The sequence below is a fragment of the Vitis vinifera genome, chromosome 19, assembly GCF_030704535.1.
Source record: "Vitis vinifera cultivar Pinot Noir 40024 chromosome 19, ASM3070453v1".
Classification (NCBI taxonomy): domain Eukaryota; kingdom Viridiplantae; phylum Streptophyta; class Magnoliopsida; order Vitales; family Vitaceae; genus Vitis; species Vitis vinifera.
In genome coordinates, this window is record NC_081823.1 from 7,511,060 (window position 1) to 7,533,199 (window position 22,140).

Consider the following 22,140-nt stretch of genomic DNA (forward strand, 5'->3'; position numbering starts at 1 on the left):
ATGTTTAGGGCAAAAGCCAAGAAAAGTAAGTATATCATAGAACTTCATAAATGAAGCACAAGATACTTGTTTGAAACCATATAAAACTTTCTTGAACCTACAAACTTCTCCATGGTTATAAGAAACACTAGGAGGAGACACCATGTAAAGACTTCTTCTTGAAGATGTCCATTTAAGAAGATATTTTTAACATCCATATGAGATATGTGCCACTCATGAACAAAGCCAATTGCAATAAGAATAGCATAGTAGTCATCTTTGTAACAAAAAAAAATCCTCATAATCCATACCATATTATTGAGATAATCCATTAGCATCTAATCGAGTTTTGTACCACTTAATCAAATCATAAAACTTAGTTTTGATTTGAAATCCAATTGTACTCTTACTAGGTTGTAAAGGTACTAAATTTCAATGTAAACCTTCCATTTTGTTCATTTAGCACATGCCTTATTAGGTGTTCTTTCAATACTCCTTAGTAATCCTTAATGGCCCATTACTACTCATACAAATTACTTTTTTTGAGCCACCTTGGAGACTTCGATTGGGAGATTTATCTAGCCCCTCATTGTGACCATTTGTCACCCTAAGTTAGATATAGGATTTTCCTTTTTATTATTTTTTAGGATAGCTCATTTTGATGCACCTTTAAAATAGCTTACTTTGGCATATCTAGGTACATTTTTTTTAGGCACCCTTCTGATTTCCCTAGGTTACTTAGGCATTTTTCTGATCCCCTTAGATCACTTCGGTACCATCCTAGGTCCACCTAAGCTCACTTAGGTCCATTTAGGCACATCTAGCCCATTTAGGATTACCCTAACCTATTTAGGCACATTTGACCCATTTATGATCATCTTAACCCATTTAGGGTCACCCTAGTCCATTTAGTAATCTCCGATCCATTTAGGATCAGTCATGCCTATTTAGGCACATTTGGTCCATTTAGAATCACCTAGGCCCATTTAGGCACATTTGACCCATTTAGAATCGTCATTTATTAAATAGTTAGTTTTTTCACTAAGACATTCAAAGAAATCAATATCTATCAAAGTTGGATCAAATATGCTACTATTATATAAATTAATTTTCATCTATTTCATTTTAACCTTTAATAATATATGGTAAAAGTTGAATAAATATTTGAACATATGATAGGTATGTACCAACACCCTTTCCTATCACACCCATAACAATTCTCAATATTGTTTCACTTCTAATGATATTGTGTGGTTTATTTTGTTATGTCAACTTTCACTTTAATATTAATAATCAAGGAGTGAGATTTGTATTTGCTTCTAAGGATTAACATTACATTCGCATTGGGGAATGAAATTGCTTCCTTGTGTAGATCTAAGCTATACCAATATATGAAATTTATTTTCTTTAAATAACTTTTGGCTAGAATTTGCAAATCGCTTTTGGTTATAAGCATGATTTTTACCTAGTTTTTGTCTATAAGAATAATATTTACATAGCTTTTGGCTACATAATAATTTGTGGATAACACCCGACAATAATGGTATTGGATGAGATTTGTATATAGCTTTTGGTTATGACGAAACAAAATAATTTGTTTATAACTTCAATTTTTATATAATAAAATAAACATTAATAGAAATATATAACATATATTCTACATTAATAATCTTAAGTTTAAGATAAATAAATTATGTTAAGATATTAGGAATGTTTAGATATTAGAAAAGCTGAGATATTATGAATATTGAGATATTAGGAATATTAAGATATTAGGAAAGTTGAGATATTAGGATATTAGTTGTTATTTTCTTATATCATTCTTTCCTTGTATCATTCTTTCTCATTCTTAGAATGATGATTACCCTCTATATATACTCTGTATATGAACGAATGAAATAATGAATGAAAAAACTACCATTTATCAATTTGAAGATGGTATCAGAGCCATGGAACTGAAATCCTAGATATTTTGTCGCTATGGTAGTCTGACAGCGATCAACCATCCTAAGACAAGCCCTAATATTGATAAGTCAACCTTCAAATGCACTCACTGCAATAAGACTGGTCCCACCAGTCTGGATATCCCACAATTTCAAAGCAACGACTCTTGGTATGACCAGGAAAACAATGAGGAACCGAGAGTTTGAACCATGGACCTTTAGATCATATTTAGGCTATCAACACTTTGTTATTAATGATAATAATCGTGATCAACAGAAGAAGGATTTCAAGAAAACCTCGACTGCGACTGTTGCCGAAATAAAAATAGAGGTTAATGTTGCTGAGAAAGCCTCTGCATTGGTAGCCGCTACTGATCATGGTGGTAAGTTTTTAAATACTTTTACACCTGTCATTAATAGTGCATGGATAATTGATTCTGGTGCTACAGATCATATGACTTTTGATTCTAGATAGGTTTCACCCCTTAGACTTTCCTCACAAAAAATTGTTTCCACAGCCAATGGTAACACAACCTCAGTCATTGGGGAAGGATCCTTAACTCTTACTGATACTTTGAATTTGGATTCTGTTTTAGTTATTCCATCTTTAGATTACAATCTTTTGTCAGTTTCTCAAATCACTGCAGTCTTATCTTGTATTGTCATTTTTTGGCCTGGATTTTATGTGATTAAGGACATCCAAACAAGACAGACGATTGGTTGTGGTATTAAACGGAGAAAACTCTATTACTTGGACTTACAGTCAAAGGATTCAAATAAGTTGCAACAAGCCTTGATGGCAGATGGATCTGAGGAGGAGAAGAAAAAGTCTGAAATTTGGTTATGGCATCGACGTCTGGGACATGCTTCCTTTGGTTATTTAAAAAAATTGTTTCCTAGTTTGTTTGCAAAGAGTGATATTTCTGGTTTCCGTTGTGATATTTGTGAATTGGCTAAAAGCCATCGTGCTTCGTTTCCGTTAATTTTGAATAAAAGTTCGTTTCCTTTTATGCTTATACATTATGATGTTTGAGGCTCATCCAAAGTCCTAACTTTGAGTGGCTCCCGTTGGTTTGTTACTTTTATTGATGATTGTACCAGAATGACATGGTTATGCTTGATGAAGATCAAAGATGAAGTGAACTTGTTGTTTAAAAAATTTCATAAAATGATTGAAACTCAGTACAATGCAAAGGTTCGGGTTCTACGTAGTGATAATGGTGGAGAATATCAAAGTTCTGATCTTCAAAAGTATTTGGAAGGACATGACATCATTCATCAGACTACTTGTTCCAATACACCCTAACAAAATGGAGTCGTTGAACGAAAAAATCGGCACTTGTTAGAGGTTGTTCGTGTTTCCTTGATAGCAGCAAAAACTCCGATATCTTATTGGGAGAAGCAATCACATCTGCCGCATACTTGATCAATCGGGTACCTTCTATCTCAATTAACTTTCAAACAGCTCTCCAAGCTCTTACTAATGTCGTAGTTGCCCCAACCGTCCCAAATCTACCTCCTCGTGTTTTTGGTTGCGTGACATTTGTGCATCTACACAAGCACCAACGCACCAAGTTAACTTCCCATGCATTGCAATGTGTGTTTGTTGGATATGCATTGCACAAAAAGGGATATTGATGTTACCATACTCCAACTCGACAAATGTATATTACAATGGATGTGGTGTTTCATGAAGATTCGATGTATTTTTCATCTGAGTCTGAACTTCAAGGGGAGTATCATAAGGAAATTCAGACTCTCGATTATGATTATCATATCTTTGAGGAAGATGAATTTAGACAATTTGAACTAGTGAACCAGGAAACGGGTGAGTTGGATGAGTGGTTAACAATTTGGGTCCGAAGATGTCTTCACTGAAATACCAAACCAATCGTCGTCTGTTGAGGGTATTCTTAATTTGGAACCTGATCCATTCATGAAACGGTTACCACACCGTCATAATAGATGTATTCCTAAACCCACATATGAGCCTGAATTATCTACCAAAGTCAAATATCCCATAAGCAACTATGTGTCTAACCATCATTTGTCTAAATCAAATAAGTCATTTGTAAATCAAATATCTATTGTAGCTATTCCTAACAGTGTGTAGGAAGCCTTAGCTGATCCAAGGTGGAAAGCAGCCATGAATGAAGAGATGAAATCATTGCAGAAGAATGAAATATGGGAACTCGTAGAATGTCCACCAGGAAAGAAGCCAGTTGGGTGTCGTTGGATCTATACTGTGAAGTACAAGGTAGATGGTAGTATTGAACGATTTAAAGCAAGACTGGTAGCAAAAGGGTACACTCAAACTTATGGAATTGACTACACAGAGACATTTGCACCTGTAGCTAAGATCAATACAGTTCAAGTATTACTGTCTTTAGCTGCAAACCTAGATTGGCCATTACAACAATTCGATGTGAAAGATGTCTTTCTGTATGGCGAGTTATCTGAAGGAGTATATATGGATCTTCCACCAGGATGCATGGTGTCAGAAAAGCAATGTCAGAAGGTGTGCAAATTGAAGAAGTCATTGTATGGGTTGAAGCAATCCCTGAGAGCATGGTTTGGAAGGTTCACAAAGTCAATGAGAGCCTTTGGCTATCGTCAAAGTAATTCAGATTACACTTTGTTCCTGAAAAAGCAACATGGTAAGATTACGACACTCATCGTATATGTGGATGACATGGTAGTTACAAGAAATGATCCTGAAGAAAGAAAAACTCTGCAAAATTATCTATTTAAAGAATTCAAAATGAAAGATCTAGGTTCTCTGAAATACTTTCTTGGGATTGAAGTTTCTCGATCAAGTGAAGGAATTTTTCTGTCTCAAAGAAAGTATGTCTTAGTTCTTTTACAGGAGACTGGAATGTCGGGATGTCAACCTGTTAATACACCAATAGAAGAAGGTCTGAAATTGTGTGTTGAGCCTAATCAAGTATCAACCGATAAGGGAAGATACCAGAGACTTGTGGGGAGATTAATGTACTTAGATCATACAAGACCAGATCTTGCTTATGCATTGAGTGTAGTGAGTCAATACATGCATAATCCTGGAGAGCAACAAATGAATGCAGTCATGCGTATTTTGAGGTATTTGAAGAATGCTCATGGGAAGGGAATTTTGTTTGCTAAAAATGTTGATTATCAGAGTATAGAAGTATATACTGATGCTGATTGGGCCGGTGCAGTGGATGATAGGCGATTTACATCTGGTTATTTTACCTTTGTAGGTGGTAATCTTGTGACATGGAAAAGTAAGAAGCAGAATGTCGTCGCTCGTTAAAGTGCAGAAGCGGAATTTAGAGGTATGACTCTAGGACTTTGTGAGACATTATGGCTAAGACTCCTCTTACAGGATTTAGGTTACCTATCTAGGCAACCAATCCGATTGTTTTGTGACAATAAAGCTGCATGTGACATTGCTCATAATCCAGTACAACATGATCGTACAAAGCATGTTGAGGTGGATAGATTCTTCATTAAGGAAAAGTTGGATGATAAGATTGTGGAATTGCCTAAGATTCGATCAGAAGATCAATTGGCCGATATCCTTACCAAAGCTGTCTCAAGTCAAGTGTTCTCAAAATTTTTAGACAAATTGGGCATGTGTGACATCTATGCACCAACTTGAGGGTGAGTGTTGAGATATTAGGAATGTTTAGATATTAGGAAAGTTGAGATATTATGAATATTGAAATATTAGGAATATTGAGATATTAAGAAAGTTGAGATATTAGGATATTAGTTGTTATTTCTTTATATCATTATTTCCTTGTATTATTCTTTCCCATTCTTAGAATGATGATTACCCTCTATATATACTCTATATATGAACAAATGAAAGAATGAATAAAAAAACTACCATTTATCAATTTGAAGAAATTATCCTTAAAGCAATTTGTATCGATAATATGTTATAAAATTATAAATAAACGAGAAATGAGATAATATAAGGTATATATAGGATAATGGGAGAATGAGAGAAGGAACTTAAGTTAAGGTGACTTTTTTATTTGGGGTGTTTTTTTTTTCTTTCCAAAAGCTTCTTATAGGCTCATAAAAATTGAAAATTTAATAATGCCTTTACTTATTTGTGTTAAAGATGAGTATTAATGGAGGTCCTAATGTGAGATAACTTAATGAGAACATATAGTTATGTAATACTCATACATATTAGGAAAATAAAAGGTTTGAGATTCATTCGAAGTTCCTTCTCGAGTGCTAGTTTCAGCATATCCTAGAAGCAATGGAAATATTGAAAGTGAAAAAAAAGAATACTATAAGTAATACGTGGTAGGGGTAACATATAGGATTCGATAAAAATAATTTAAAAATAAAAATGATGGCCACATTTGGTAACATAAATGAGTTTACAATGTAGTTTATAAGAGTTTCTTTAGAGTTACAATTTATAGGCACTTTAAGGGATTTTTTTTTTTTTAAATCGGACTTTTGGGCCAGAGTAACTAAGGGTCCATTTAGTACCTGTTTTTTAGGAACAATTTTTTATTCTTTAGAACAAAAAAAGAAAAAAAAAAAAGAAAATATGTTTGATAACTAATTTTTTTTTCTATTTTCTATTCTTAAAAACAAAAAATAGGATATTTAAAAAAAACATTTTTTAGTTGTTATTTATTTATTTATTATTTTTACTTATTTTTTAATAATTGTTTTAAAAAATAATTATACAAATATAAAAAATGATTAAAAATAAAACATTAGATATAAAAATTATTTTTAAAACATATTTAATTAAAAATAGGTTAAAAAAAGTTTAAGTTTTCAAAAATTATTTTTCAAATTTTTTTTTAAAATAATTACAACACAAACCCTAAAAGTAGAGATTTTTACTGTATGATTGAAAGAGTAACTTTTCAAAAACATTTTTATTTTATTTTTTAAAAGTAACTAAAAGTAAGGATATTTAGGGTACGATTGGAACTGTTTTCAAAAATATTTTTTTTTCTAAGAATAAAAATAAGAAAACATGTTTAATAATAAAAAAAAATTATGATATTTTTTTAATTGTTTTGTTCTTATTATCTAAAAACTACTTTAAAGAGTTGTTATTTTCACATATTAAAGATTGTTTTAAAAAATAATTATAAAAAAATAATTAAAAAAGAAGCATTATAAATAAAAGTTATTTAAAAATATAAAAAAAAAATTAACAACATTTTAAGAGTTATTTTAAAAACCAGGATGGAAATAATTTTTAAAAACATAAAAAATAAGTAAACAACATTTTAAGATATAATCCTCTTTTTTAAAAAAGATAAACAAAAAGTTTAATCCAGATATATGAAACCTCTCACTCTCCCATGTCAACATTCTCTTGACCTGATGCGCCCTATAAACCATTCATGTCAATTCAGATTGTGTTTCGTACAGGCTTTTCACCAACCAGTCATCACATCAGACGGAAAGCGAGGTACCACCGCTTAACTCTTGGGAACGTGGCAACTCCTGATTCGTCTTAGACAATCCCTTCCATAACAACTCTGTCAACCGATCCCCACTCAAGGGCATTTCCGTCATTTTAGTATTTATATAGAGAGGAGAGAGAAGAAGAGAGAGGAGAGAGAGGTAGAAAGAGAGAGAGAGCGAGTGGCAGAGAGAGAGAGAGAGAGAGAGTGGCGGTTATATATATGAAGCTTACGGTGGAGGAGCGACAATGGTTACAGACGAAGCGATAGCAGAAGCCCTGGACTCCCTCATACGCGAATCAACCCCGTCTCAATTCACCTCCATAAACGGTGTTGTTTTACAGCTCGAGTCCAAGCTAGGGCTAAATCTGTCCCACAAGCTCGAGTTCATTCGCTCCCAGATCCATCTCTTCTTCCAATCCCACCAGCCACAGTCACAACCGCCGCCCCCGCAGCCACCCTCACAACAGCAACCCCCGAAAGACCATTTTACCCTACAGCAAGCAACCAATTTCTCAACTGGCCCTCCCAATTTCGCCCCTCACCGCACCGAGGACCTCAATTTCCGGCGCGACCCAACTCCTGCCCCTCCGGCCGAGCCCACTGGCGGCCCCGTTGCAGTCCCCGAGGCTCCGCCTCAAGAAAGGTTTGTTTCTTTGTGGTGTTTGTTTCACTTGATTAGCTGTTTGGTTCTTGGGAAATTGGGGGAAATGGGGGAAAAGACTGAAATCTTGAATTCGACGTGATTGGTTGTTGTGGGCAGGAAGAAAGATTGGGTCTTGACCTAACTTTCTGTTTTTGTTGGTGGCCAGATTTGGAAAAAAGGATAAAAAAGAAAGAAAGAAATTTTGACTTGGGTTTGACCATGGACTGAGGTGAAGAATTGTAATATGGTCGGTTAAGTGTGAAGGTTTAGTTTTGCTTCTGTGGTCCAAAATTGGAGAAAAAACAAGGTCTGAAGTGTCAATTTCTTCTCGTCTTCTCATTTTTCCAAGTAGCCAAAAGGAGGTTTTTTGTTTTTTTATTTGATTACGTGAAATTGGTTTTAGAATCAAATTTCAGTTCTGTTGTTTAGTCATCCTTGAATTTGTCTACGTTTTCAAATAACAAAGCATATATGAAATTTGCCAAAAATGCTATTCTGGCACAAACATCTTTTCACATCGATGGATGAAAATCCACGGGACTCTTGTGCTTGGAGATCGATTGAAAGTGGAGGCAAACATCAAAGTTATGGGGGTGAACTTTCATATGAGATTGATGTAAACTAGCCCCAACACTGATGGTGGTTTTTTGAATGAAGATATTGTAGCCAGAGTAACAGAGATTTAAGTGGCATTTGACACAACTTTGGAAGCCTCTTAAAGGGCTTTTTAGACCTAAAGGTCTTTTAGAATTGGCTAATCTCTCTAAATGAGTTTTTGAGGAAGTATTTCTTTCCAAATTCTGTCTAGGACAATGCCATGATTGGCTAGCTTTTTAAATTTCAAACTCAAGGAGCTGCCCAAGCACTGAAGTGGAATTCACAGGTCTCAGGTCTGAATTTGTCTGTCATAGACTACCTTCTTGCTAGTATGGCCACAAAAAAATTATTTTTCCACAAATCATAACCTTCAAGAGTGATACAATAGAAGATCAGAAATATACTTGAAGAGAATCTATCAAAAAAAGAAATATGCTTGAAGAGAGGGCATGGGTGGGTTTTTGTGATGATTCAGTTACAATGAGTTAACTTCTCCATTTAAAAAATCTGTCAGTGCGATGAGGGAGGTAGACAAAGTTGTATATGTATATATAGTGTAGTTGAAACCAAAGATTCAAATGAAGGTGGAATACTAGACTTGGCTTTGGGTTTAGCTGGATGCCTCGGTGGAGTAGGTGGTTGCCATGGTGGTGAGGTTGGGTGTTTTTGTGATTTTGGGTTTGAAGGAAATATACACTTGATTCTGCTGATTCAAGTATGGGTATGGAAGATGCTGGTTCTGTAGTTCCTATCTTATGATTTGTGTCACTTTTGTGACCATTGCATCCTTGCTGCCATTTTTATTCCATCTGATGGGACCAATACTAGAACCTAGGGCTATTCTTACTCAGGTTCCATCCTGCTACATTTAGTACCTGATTGAGAAAGGTAATTTTTCTAATTTACTCAATTTTATTCTGCAACCTGATAATTAAAAAAATGGTTGAATTTTATTTTTTTAGTGAAAAAGGATTAATATCTGAATATGTGATGTAACTTTTTCAACCCAAAACAATGATTGGCAGATTAAGATTTGATTATATGTAGGCTATGGATCTCAATCCTAGCACAACATCCTAATCTAGAAACCTCTTCAAAGCACTGTAAATCCACATCTCTGTATTTTGGCCTCCCTCGGTCTGGGTATGCTTAGAACTTCTCATATATGCAGTCTGATCCAGGAAGCCTGTGTGCTTGGTGTCCTTTTTCCCTTGGTCATGGATCTGTTTCTTATCTTCTTGCCACCAAGATATCCTTGACAATCTTGGAAAAGATTTTCTATTGAGTTATTAGTCATTATGCAGAGTGTGTATCTGTCACAACCTTTTTTATGTGTTATTATATGCCTATTGCATTCTGATGCTTGGCCTAATGTTTCCATGTTCATGATTTTTTTCTGCAGTGCTCGAGCTGGAACTAAAAGAAGAGGTGGTCCAGGGGGTCTAAACAAAGTTTGCGGTGTTTCACCTGAACTTCAGACCATTGTTGGCCAGCCAGCGCTGCCAAGGACCGAGGTTCAGATTCGTAAAAGATATATCCTTAACGATTGTTTGCCAGTTTTATATCATTTCCTAATATTATTGGCATCTAATTTCCAATATGTTTGGTTCAGATTGTGAAACAGCTCTGGGCATACATAAGGAGAAACAATCTCCAAGATCCAAGTAACAAAAGGAAGATAATTTGCAACGATGAGCTACGTTTGGTATTTGAGACAGACAGTACTGACATGTTCAAGATGAATAAGTTGCTAGCTAAACATATAATCCCTCTTGAACCTACTAGTATGTGTCTATAATCTTTTCACACAAACACGCACATGATCGTATATCAAAAAATGTTAATACAACAATAAAATAAAAATTAAATCACTCATATGGATTAAGCTTTTCTTGTTTTGATCCTTGCAGAACAGTCAGGTGAACAGTCGAAGAAATTAAAGGTTGATGCAGGAGCTGGAACAAAAAGTTCTGAATCTGGGCCCTATGTAGTAATATCTGAAGCACTTGCAAATTTTTTTGGTACTAGTGGAAGGGAGATGCTTCAGTCCGAGGTGTTAAGACGTGTTTGGGAATACATAAAGGTCAATCATCTGGAGGTGAGTAGATATTTGTCCATTCTGCTGAATATGTTAACGTGTGTAAATTTATCTGGAAGCAATGTTGTTTATTTATTAGTTGTTCAAGCTAGAGCCGCTAGACAGTAAAAAAGGGCCCAATGCCAATTAGTTGTTTGCATATTTGGATTGGTTTATTGAAATTATTTTGAGAACAAGATATTTTCCCCTTTAGACCTACAAAGATGGATTCTCAGCAGGTATATAAAAAAAAACCAGCAATAGAATTTTACAGAATCTAATCCCACAGAAATTCCATGTGTGTGAGCTTTCAATTTGTGTGACTGTGGGTGGGTGATGGGGGTGAGCTGTCATTTTTTGACAAGGTTATGGTCTTGATAATATTACAGTCTTGCTTAATGTTGACTGTTAAACTGTATTAACTTTCTTTTGAAACATTTCTAGGATCCTCTAAATTCAATGGTGATACTTTGTGATGCAAAGCTTCAAGAGATTTTTGGATGTGAGAGCATTTCTGCATTAGGGATACCTGAAATCTTGATGCGCCATCATCTATGTAAGAGATCATGACAGCTGATCGGATTGACAGGTTAGTATACCCTGGGAAAATGTAATCTCTGTTTTCTGGTGCATGATATTCCAAATTCTATTTTTTTTTTTTTTTTTTTTTAAGATTTAAATTTTGGTTGATCTCCATAATGTTGAGACAGAATCTGTGTAGCACCTATTGGAAACTATGTATTCATTTGGAAGCCTATATGATATGGGCCTTAAATTCAGAGCTTTCTCATTGTCTGAATTGTCTCATCAAACACCCAAAGTTTTGTTGAGATAGTATGGAGCTCCAATCCCTTAGCTTTGTTTCAGGTTCCGGAAAAGCTTAAAATCTTCATTTAAGCATTCTATGTCACATGCAGTTCCTGGATTATTTTGTCATACAACTTAAATATATTTTAAATCAATGTGCATTAAAATGAATCATATCATCTGCATTACTTCACTAAATTTGTTCCTATCATATAATTTACCAATCATTTTGGCATCATTTAATTCTCTCATTTCTTTCTTCCTTTGTTACAATACAATACCTGTGGGAAACTGATGGCACACACCTGTCGTTGCTTGCAGATGTGTGGTGTTAATGCGAATCCTCTCCATTCTGACATTTTATCTGATACCACTTGGGAAGTTGATTTGGTTTCTGGGCTTTGGTTGTCTACATTTCATGTTGGCAACTTTGTTATGTAAAGAATGAAAATGTACTGCAGGCAAATGGTGATTTTTATCATGTTGTTGGTACCATTGCCCTAGGGTTTGTGCTTTCTACCTTTGACATCTTAGGTTACATTTTCCCTTGGAAGTTTCTAACACCTGTAATGTGCAGACAGTAGGAAAACTCGTGGAAATGTAAAAAGATGATGTTTAACTTTTCTTGTTCATGGAAGACAATGCTAACTTAAGCTGCAATCATCTGCAATTTGCACATGCATGAGGTTTTGAATTGAAATGAAGGATTTCATTCATGTGTGTGTGTGGTTTTTTTGGCCAATTTTTTTTTTTTTTTTTTAAATGCTTGTGTCTCTGGATGGCACTTCCTTGAGCTAATCGCCTTAATCCATATGATGTTTTGGTTGATTTGAAGCTGGGTTGGAAATCATCTGTTGAAATGAGAAAACCACGGAAAGTGCATGTAAATGACAAAAAAAAAAAAAAAAGGCAACCCGAATACATGTCTTGTAGACGAAAGTTATTATTGTCTCACTCAGGCACGGGCAAGTTGAAATTGAAACCAAGCAATTGCCAAAGGGCCTCTTTACTTGCAAGGGTCCTTTTTAATCATTTCTTCCCATGCAAGACTTTGATCATGCTTTAAAGTGAGAATCCGATTCACTTTGGGCCCCCCTTGCACTGTTGCACATGCCAAGTTGTCTTGTCTTTGATGAGTTGTTTCCATCAGCGCCACCTGAAGTCATTTGCTTTTCAAGAAAAAGGTCCAAAAGAGGGCCAAAACAATTATCTGACAAAGCCTCTGGCCCCTTGTCTTTGCTTCTGCCGTCCTCTCGTGACTCCCCGCAGACACGAGCCAGTGACTAAGAATAAAGTGGAAAATGTCACATTCCTCGTCTCTTACATACTATTTTCCTATAAATCAGTGCCCAGTAGTCGTAGATGAGAAGAGAGGGGAAGAGCCATGGCTAGGACTAGCAGCAAGGTTTTGGCGCAGGTAGTGGTGGTGATGGTGCTGATTGCAATGGTGGGAGGGGCCTCGGCTGCTACCATATGCAACATAGACACCTCCAAGCTGGCTGAATGCCTACCAGCAGTGAGCGGGCGTTCACCTCCACCACCTACCAAGGCTTGTTGCACTGCCTTGCTCAGCGCCGACCTTCATTGTTTGTGCAACTACAAATCTGCCCTTCCTGCATTTGGAATCAACCCAGCACTTGCAATGGCCCTGCCAAAAAAATGCGGCGGTTCCCTCCCACCAAATTGCAAGGGTAACAAGTTCAAACTTCATTTTTCATCTTCCTTGTGACGTTCTTTCATCCATCACATAACAGCTTTTTTGACATGAGTGCCTATGCCTAGTTGTTAAGTTGCCGATCACTTGGTGTTGTTATCTAATAAACTATTTCATGTTGTTTCAGTGGATGCAGAGCCTTGAAGCGCTTCAAGTTCCAAGCATTTAAGTTACTAGCTTTTTATCCATCCGTCTCCTTTTTCATCAAATCTAGAAGCATCTTTCAATCTTTGTGTTGAAGACTTATGTTTGAAGACATGTTTGTGAGACTTGGTGTTGGTAGTAGTATTGTACTCGCTGTCCCCTTTTTCTGTTATATCTAAGAACGTATAAATTGGGTTTCTGCTCATTTTGCAAGTAAGGAAGATGGTGAGAGACTATAGCTCTACAAAAGCAGTTTGATCACAAACATTCACTCGCAAATACCTTCTCATAAGAAATACTGAGAGTTACCTGATTCATCTTTGAAAACCCCCTATAGCACAACATCCAATCCAACCATGGAACCCATTATCTCCGCAGTCAAATCACTCAACTCATTGTTCTCTACATCCCACTTACTTATGGAAGCTGTGTGGTAAGGTCAAAAAGCAGCCGATTCACACCCAATGCTGTGCTGTCTCCAACTATAACTCTCCCCACATCAGCCATGTGATTAGGATTTAATTAAAAAAAGAAAGGCAAACTCTCATATAAAATCCCATCATGGCTTACATTATTAGAATCCTAAGTTAGCTTTTAAGTCACCTAGCAGGCAGACTGATCTCTACACGGCCCACCAAATACTGGTCTCATGTACGTATCATCGAACTTCCTCCAGTAGTTATGTATGGTGTATACTGGCCTTTCTATTAGCATGGACAAACTCTCCTTTGCTCGAAGGATGTTAGTCTCAGCAGATTCTTCTAAGGATAGCAAAGGCAGGCTGAGGTCCTCTTTGGGTGATCTTGGTTCCCCATGGCTGGTATTGTTATTTGTATGGTGAGGTTGCAGAAAACTTATAAGCGGCTTTGTCAGAAAACCAAACACCTGCAATCAAAATTATGGAGTTCTCAGTAAGTAATAACTTGGAAGCTAAAAAACCTTTAAAGATGTTTGAATACATCAAAATTATCCATCTCAACCACACAACAATTACACTTACTTTTCCTTCTACTTCATCACTCAAAAGCATAAATCAAAAGTCATCCCAAACAGGCTCCTATTAAACCCAACTAACATGTTATAAAGTAGTGTTAATAATACAAAACCAAACAAATTGTTCCTCTTGATAGCTTAAAAATGGTGGGAGATGATAAGGCTTGCAATTTACAACCATACAAATTGGTCTAGGACTTTTTTTACATACATGTGTGAAAAAGAAATCATTCAATAAGATACGTTTACATACCAGCGTTGTGAAGAGCACGACTATTATGGTGGTAGTAACCATTGTAGCATTAGCTGGATCCAAGGTAACCCCCGAGTATGTGAACTTCAGGCCAAGAGAGAAACAGTACAGCACATCACATTTCCATTAACCATAGATTCAGTTTTGTGATTGATTGTATTGGCATGCCTATCAAACTGGCTTAAACCATCAGGCATCAACTGCCTCCTAGAAACAGAAAACACACACCTGTTTGAATGCTAGAGCAATAGAAACAGCTCCTCTCATGAGCCCAGCCCACCAAATTATTACCTAGATAACAAGGCAAGTTTATACATCAGTTATCATCAAAGAGTAGTCATTTTCAATAGAAGAGGGAATGGTTGTAATGGCAACAAACAGAAATTCAGACCTGGTGTTTGAACGAAATTGATGACAATCTATCAGCACGTCTATGCACATAATTGGAGAAGGTGGACAGAGGAAATACAAATGCAGCACGGCCAAGCGAGATTAGTAAAACTACAGTACTATAGATGCCCACCGAAGTCCTGAAACTGCAACCAAAAAAGTTGAAAGACCATATTCATCTCAGTTATGTTTCCACATGGATAACCATTGCCATTGGAAATTAGGGTGATTTTGAAAGGAAATGGCTTCTATTGCCTACTGCAAACAATTTATTGTACAATCCGACTGGACATCACATGTGATTTTTTCACCCTGTTGCATGAAAAAGCAGGCACTATCTATCATTTCAAAGCTTGCCAAAGAACAGGTCTTTGAATTGCATCCTCAAATACTATATTTTTGCCTTCACTGTTTTTCATGAGAAGATCCTGAATCAAAATATACAAAATTGACCTACCCTGTCATGGGAATGACTCTAATCAGTCCCAGACAATATAATCTGCTATGAAGGTCATGGAATGAGCAGAGAAAGAAAAAAAAAGAGGTAATGTGACATAAATAGACCAGTGGAAAGCAAATAAATAGCCAGGAGGAGTAATTACTCGTCAAAGTTGGTTCCAAGCACCAATATTTTGTGCTTAATTTACATGCAATGGCAAAAATATCCAACCATAGGTGACCTGCATCTCAAGAAATCTGATTTTGTGATTCGGAGGAACCAAAACTCAAAAGCTTCCCAATTCAAATTCTGTTCAAAAAGGAAGTTCAAATCATCTTTAGGTTAATCATGTTGAAATAGAAGTCTAGTGGCTGCATGGAGTGCAAATGATTTACAAGCCAAGTATCAGCTTTTTTTCCCAGGAGAGAAGCTCTCAATATCAAAGTGAATGACATGAGCCTTTAGAAACACCAAATTTCCTAGATGGATGATGCTACATGCATCACCACTTCTACCACCATTGTTTAACATCCATTGTGGTGATTAGTAGTAGAAAAATGTAATCAAAATACAATGAATGCTTTTGACTCTATACTGTTTTTACAACCAATCATCAGTCAACACATCAGCGGGTATTGAAAATGATGGTACAAGTAGCATTATTCTTGCCTATAAATGGAATGAATGACACAAGTAGACAAATAGTACCTTAACTTGCTGAGCTTCCACTTCTCAATGTCCAAAGCATCGATTCCCACATAAAGAAATATGAATGTTTCTGCAATAAATGACATTGTTGCAAATATATGCCTGCAGAAGGGAAGGTGCAAGACAAGTTGTCAGATTAAGTAGTCAAATAGAAGCTGTTTCTGAACTGAGGATCTCTTGAAAGTTAATAAAACCACATGTAATGAGTTTGCACATGCCTGGTTGTGATTCTTGAACTTTGAGTCACATTATGCGATGCATAGTGTGACATGAGAATCCCACAGAAGAAGACGGTGAGGATCCCACTTAGGTGAAACAACTTCACAAAGAAATAGCAGTGGATATGAATGTTTTACAAATATCATGAACAAGCATGAGCAGGGTTGGTGTACATCAATAAAAACACACACAACAAGAAGTCACATAATGAGTTATAAAAGCCGTATGTGGGAATTAAAATCACAGTTCTATTCAAATCTTCTTCACTATCTTAGCCTCATTACCAATGAAGCTCTGAAGCTTGTATTGCAAGATAGTTGTTCTTTTTCCCTTTTCTTCCTGTTTTTTTTTTCACTGGTAGTGGTTATGTAAATCAAACCAAGAATCTCCCCATCCCTACCACAACCATTCCCAACTTTGCCAAGCCCACAAAATGAATTTTTTAAGGGAAAAAGAAGGAAATGCCTATGTAGCAAAGCCCGTACATATTACTAAATTATAGGAGTTGATAAAAATGGTAGATAGATGGGAGAGCATGAAGCTTGTCTTGTAAGATAGTTTGAAATGCCTCCTAACTCAATAAGTCTCTAGTTTACAAATCATCCAAAAATAGTGGCTACCTTCCCGCTCAGCTATGAAGCTTAGTCTCATAGTTCAAGATGGCACAGCCTTCCTACAATTTGTGAAGAAAATGTAGAAATCTTCCTCATCATATCTTAAAAATCAGGGATCCAAAGATCCATGGAATACCCCAGGAGGGACACCATGTTCTTTACCATGTAAACTCGTTAGATCAGGATGATACAGAAACAGAGTCCAATACCCTTCTATACTTAGATCCCTAGTAGTTGAAGATGAAATTCAACAATCTTTTGGCTTGTCAGGTTCAGATTTTATGACACACAAATTGCATGGAACCTTTTAGCATGTCCAGTTACCTCAGCCAACGTGTAGGACAGATATGCCATTAAAACCATTAAAGCAATTTCACGAACAGTTGAATGTCTGCAAACAAATTGAAATTAAATTTCTCTTTGTTTAGTTCAAAATTCAAGAAACAAGACATTGAAATTTTACATCCCCTTGGCATCAACCCAATAAAAATATTTTTGGGACTGATTAGGAAAGTATTTACCTTCCAATATACAAGGTTTTAAGGGTATATGCTGTCAAAAGCCCAGCCTGAAAAAAGAGAAGAAACAAATCAACCAAAATGGAGAAAAATAAGATAAATAACCATACATGGCCTCTGGCTGTAAGTAGATTATAGGAAAAGTCATAAGCCATAACACACGCATAATATATTACACAAGTTCATTAATGGGAGAGAGGAAAAAAAAACAATGTTAGGAAGACCAAGTCTAATGTCATTGCGATTTAAAAAGGAATCAATTAATATCAGAAAATTTTGGATTAGATTAGTCCAAGATTTATCTGTGAGCAAGAGACTAGAGTAACAATTTTGTGGAGTTAAATAAGTCCCAGCTTGATGAAGATGTTCCATGTGATGAAGAGCTTATTTCATGTAAGATATTTGAAATGCATATAGGATATTTGATCGTCAACACCACTAATGGGTCAACTTGATTGTCCCCGCAAAAATGGCATGGAAAATTTGTTGCATATAGGATATTTGAAATGCTGCATATCTCGCATCTAAATTTATATCTACTAGAAAATTTTACAAGCTACAATGAGAGCAGATTTTTGTGTGCAAAATAGCTAAGAAAGGATGAAAATAGTGTGTTCTCACTTCTCAGCAACACCCTGCAATGTATTTATTATTTATTTTTAATTTACCATAATCCATATGGATGTTTGAATATTAGTTATGATCATCAACATGAAAAGTGGTGTTTGATTTGTCTTGTCCTTCAAACACCGTAAACTTTCTAAAGCAGAGCACCATGGCTTCAAGCTAAGAACATGGTAAATTTATGCATACTGCAGCAAAAACCATTAACTTATAAATGGACGGATAGATAGTACAGTGTAATTACTGATCAATCCAGGCTAGCACAAATACTACCTCGTGTAATAACTTGCGCAATATCTGAAGAAGACAGACTTACAACGACTCCAAGAGCAGTGCTTGTTGAAAACAGGTATAAGGAATCCAGAAGCACTCGAAGTGCTGCCCACCCATTAAGTTTGCTCTTATCAAGCTTTTGAACTGCATTGAACAGAACAACCGATGTTGCGTCATTCACAACTCCTTCTCCGAAGACTAGGCTGTATAGTAAAGGAGTCTCATCTTGATGCAGAACCTATGAGTGGATATGTGTATCAGAACATCTAACTTTTGAAGCAGTTAGCCAAAAAGAAAATGGAACTAGGCATCATCTACAGCAAAAAGAAAGACAAAATGCCAACCTGCAGTGTACACACTGTATCTGTTGATGAAAAAATTGTTCCTATAGCTGAATCGAAAAAAACAAGAAATACAATTGCAACAGTCAGATATAAAAGTATGGAAAGAGTGTTTAACATATCAGATAATATAAAAAGAAAAAGGATCGCACCAAGATAGTCTTGTGCACTCAGACCGGTAAATCCAAACCGAGGAAACAGCCACCAGGCTCCTATACCAATAGTGACATGGACGGAAATTTAGAAGCAAATTTCATTTAAATGACAAACGCAGTGCATATATGTATCTACATATAAGCAACAGCACACGGCATTTGACAGGGAAATCAAGCATAGGATAGACTTAATGTTACCAGCTGTAATAATGGATGAGGATATAAAAACACCTATCACTCCAAACAGCATAATGGTTATGAAGTTTTGGAAGAACTGTTTCTTCTTGACCTGAAACCTGCAAGAAGAAAAGCCAGATGGGTTTTCTGTACCATCCCAATTTCAATGAATGTCTCGAAAGAGAAGAACCTAGATAAGTCACACTAAGTTCTACGCTATGTCAAAGGAAGAAGGAAAAGAAATCTATTTCAAGAATAGATACAAATAGAGAAAAGCTTCCCTTACCCGGCATTGAATATTATGGGTGGGAGGAGATATATGAAGAACAGTTCTTCATTAAACCTTAGGATGTGAGAGCTTTTCCCTTTGCTCAACAACAAGATTATGGTTCCCGTTATGCATCCCTGATTAAAATGAAAACCCGGAGGAATTAAATCTTTAGAAATGCGCATAGATTTTCATAATATGGATAACACATAAATCCAATTCCACATAAATGGAAATATGTATATGAGAAAAACCCAAAATTCAATGAGGAAGAGAGAGAAGTTTACGATGATAATAGCAGTGGTGGATTCATTGAGCCATCGATTTTCTTCGAGCAAGTGACCGATGACCAAACATAGGCAGAGAACAGCCACGAAAACTGAAATCAGGACGACCTGGGCGTGGTCCCCCGCGATGTTCATAGCAAACCCAGAAGCTGACATTGTTCAAATCTGCATTTCCCGATGAATCAATCAGAGGTGACGACCGAAAGAGAGAGGCAATAGAGTGCAGTGTATTGTAGACTGTACAGGTGGGTGTAGATGCATGAGGTGGATACCACGCGTCAGTATGTGGGACTCGTGTGGGCCGTGGGATCGACAGGCCAAAACGCTGCGTTTCGAGGCCAAAGATAGGTCATCTACATTGATTTGATTGTATTTCCAATACAATAATTTGATAAATGGATTTAAGTTCGTACAACCAAACATGTTCTAAAAACTGGATTTAGAAAATTTTAAAAAAATGTTTTTAAAAAGTTAGAAAAACATTTAAGTGCTTCCCTTATGTATTTTTAATTTTTTTATATTAAATTAATATATAGAAATATAACATTTTTATTTTAATGATATATGTGTTGGTTTTTAATTAGAGTATGTTTGGAACTTTTTTATAACATTTTTCTATTTTTTAAAACAAAAAGTACAAAAAAACATGTTTAGTAACAAAAAATGTTTTATGTTTTATGTTTATTTTATAATACATTAATATATAAAAATATAACCTTTTTATTTTAATAATATGTGTATCTTGTTAGGTAGTTTTTAATTAGGGTCTGTTTGAAACTATTTTTTAGAATAATTTTTTGTTTTCTAGAATAAAAAAACACAAAAAACATATTTAGTAACAAAAAATTATTTTATGTTTTTTAATTTTTATTCTTATTTTGTATTAAATTAATATATAGAAATATAACCTTTTTATTTTAATATTATATGTGTCTTGTTAGGTGGTTTTTAATTAGGGTCTTTTTGGAACCGTTTTTAAGAACAATTTTCTATTTTTCAAAACAAAATACATGTTTAGTAACAAAAAAATTATTTTCTATTTTATATTCTTAAGAATAGAAAATATAAATTTTTTAGAGAATATCTTTTAATTGTTTTCAATTGTGTTTTGAGGGTTGTTTTAAGAAATAATTATACAAAGGTGTGGACCCCGTATTTCGGCTCATTGCGTTTCCTACTCGATGGCGAGCTCGATTTTTATTTTGGAAAATGATTTTATTGATTAGGAAAAATGACTTGGAGTCGCCACTTATTTTTGTTTTATTTTTAAAGGGTAAACAAAATAAGAAAGAAAAAACCCTAAGTGTGACTCCTTATTTTGGAAAAGGCGGTCTGCGAAAAACCGGATAGGGTTCGGGGGTCAGGTTAATTATCGGGAAGGTATGGTAAAGACCGTAGCACCCCTCTAAGTCCCTAAGGTCGAGTCTCTACTAATAAAATGAAGCAATCATGGCAATGGACAAGTAAAACAGTGAATACCTAAAACTATCATGCACATATGAAAATCAAAACATGCATATAGAAATACCAGAATGGGAATAGATACGTACCCGGGTGACGAGCTACAATGCGCTATCAAAGAGTGAAGTTAGTGCACAATTAAAGAATAATAGCATGCGTGTCATAGAGCAGAATAAGATCAATCATGCATGACAATTAAATTAATCAATCAATCAATTATAAAGTCACTTATGTGGGGCCCCCTACCAAAGCCCGTTTATTTTTGCATGAATTAATTCCATAAACTCCATTATTCGGAATTACGGGATTGAATCTATGCTTATTTTAAAACATTTAAAAAAACAGAAGAGTTGTGAAAATTGCTTGCCAGAAAGAAAGATGATAGCAAAATTTTATTGGAAATGAGACTCTTGGGTGATCTTAAAAATTCTAAGGATGAAAGATAGGATGCTTTGAAATGGCTTAAAAAAAGAAGTTATAAAACGAGGATCTGAACATGCTTGACGGGGGAAGTTGAATCGCCCCCCTCTCCCATCCGGCGTCAAGCGTCCGATGTGAGACATCCAGAGAAGGTGGATTTCGGCCGGACGGAATTCCGGATGTGAGACATCCGAAGAAAGCGGGATGTCGGTGGACAAATTCCGGATGAGAGACATCCGGAGAAGGTGGGATGGCGTCGGACAGATCCCGGATGAGAGACATCCGGATAAGGCGGAATGTCGGCGGACAGATTCCGGATGAGAGACATTCGGAGAAAGGTAGGAATGACGGCGGACGGATTTCGGATGAGAGACATCCGGAGAAGGTGGGATGACGGCGGACAGATCCCGGATGAGAGACATCCGGATAAGGTGGAATGTCGGCGAACAGATTCCGGATGAGAGACATCCAGAGAAAGGTAGGAATGGCGGCGGACAGATTCCAGATGAGAGACATCCGGAGAAGGTGGGATGGCGCCGGACAGATCTCGAATGTAAGGCATCCGGAGAAAGGTAGGACGCGGCCGAACAGAATTCCAGATGTGAGGCATCCGGAGAAAGGTGGGATGTGCTATGCCGCGCGTCGTAGAGGGGACCGT

At 36.1% G+C, this 22,140-nt stretch overlaps 3 protein-coding genes across 3 annotated transcripts; 2 read left to right on the top strand and 1 right to left on the bottom strand.

The window, feature by feature from the left end:
* The first annotated feature begins 7,488 nt into the window (after window positions 1-7,488).
* On the top strand, window positions 7,489-12,144 carry LOC100264067 (uncharacterized). Its single transcript, XM_002275818.5, has 6 exons — window positions 7,489-8,003; window positions 10,003-10,114; window positions 10,213-10,384; window positions 10,511-10,698; window positions 11,122-11,266; window positions 11,806-12,144. Exons 1-5 carry the CDS (start codon window positions 7,606-7,608, stop codon window positions 11,245-11,247), a joined length of 996 nt encoding a protein of 331 aa, XP_002275854.1. The 5' UTR covers window positions 7,489-7,605; the 3' UTR covers window positions 11,248-11,266; window positions 11,806-12,144.
* An 87-nt stretch (window positions 12,145-12,231) lies between these two features.
* LOC100258895 (putative lipid-transfer protein DIR1) lies at window positions 12,232-13,547 on the top strand. The gene is made up of 2 exons (XM_002275769.5): window positions 12,232-13,175; window positions 13,326-13,547. The coding sequence occupies exons 1-2, from the start codon at window positions 12,869-12,871 to the stop codon at window positions 13,340-13,342; spliced, it is 324 nt and encodes a 107-aa protein (XP_002275805.1). The 5' UTR covers window positions 12,232-12,868; the 3' UTR covers window positions 13,343-13,547.
* A 312-nt stretch (window positions 13,548-13,859) lies between these two features.
* Window positions 13,860-19,831, bottom strand: LOC100258969 (sodium/hydrogen exchanger 4). The gene is made up of 14 exons (XM_002276777.4): window positions 19,602-19,831; window positions 19,333-19,451; window positions 19,068-19,165; window positions 18,867-18,926; window positions 18,718-18,764; window positions 18,417-18,611; window positions 17,480-17,526; window positions 17,283-17,349; window positions 16,344-16,444; window positions 16,126-16,227; window positions 14,980-15,124; window positions 14,817-14,879; window positions 14,589-14,672; window positions 13,860-14,227 (listed from the first exon to the last, which is right to left on the bottom strand). The coding sequence occupies exons 1-14, from the start codon at window positions 19,755-19,757 to the stop codon at window positions 13,946-13,948; spliced, it is 1,566 nt and encodes a 521-aa protein (XP_002276813.1). The 5' UTR covers window positions 19,758-19,831; the 3' UTR covers window positions 13,860-13,945.
* Between the last annotated feature and the right edge of the window lie 2,309 nt (window positions 19,832-22,140).

Bases quoted from the DNA above. Each gene is read 5' to 3' on its own strand.
- LOC100258969 (XM_002276777.4), bottom strand. From the start codon at position 19,757: ATGTCAGCTTCTGGGTTTGCTATGAACATCGCGGGGGACCACGCCCAG. The intron at 18,927-19,067 runs GTAACATTAAGT...CTATTGGTATAG, and splicing joins CTCATCCATTATTACAGCTG to GAGCCTGGTGGCTGTTTCCT. The intron at 17,527-18,416 runs GTAAGTCTGTCT...CTCTTTTTTCAG, and splicing joins GCACTGCTCTTGGAGTCGTT to GCTGGGCTTTTGACAGCATA.
- LOC100258895 (XM_002275769.5), top strand. From the start codon at position 12,869: ATGGCTAGGACTAGCAGCAAGGTTTTGGCGCAGGTAGTGGTGGTGATG.
- LOC100264067 (XM_002275818.5), top strand. From the start codon at position 7,606: ATGGTTACAGACGAAGCGATAGCAGAAGCCCTGGACTCCCTCATACGC. The intron at 8,004-10,002 runs GTTTGTTTCTTT...TTTTTTCTGCAG, and splicing joins GAGGCTCCGCCTCAAGAAAG to TGCTCGAGCTGGAACTAAAA. The intron at 10,699-11,121 runs GTGAGTAGATAT...AAACATTTCTAG, and splicing joins TAAAGGTCAATCATCTGGAG to GATCCTCTAAATTCAATGGT.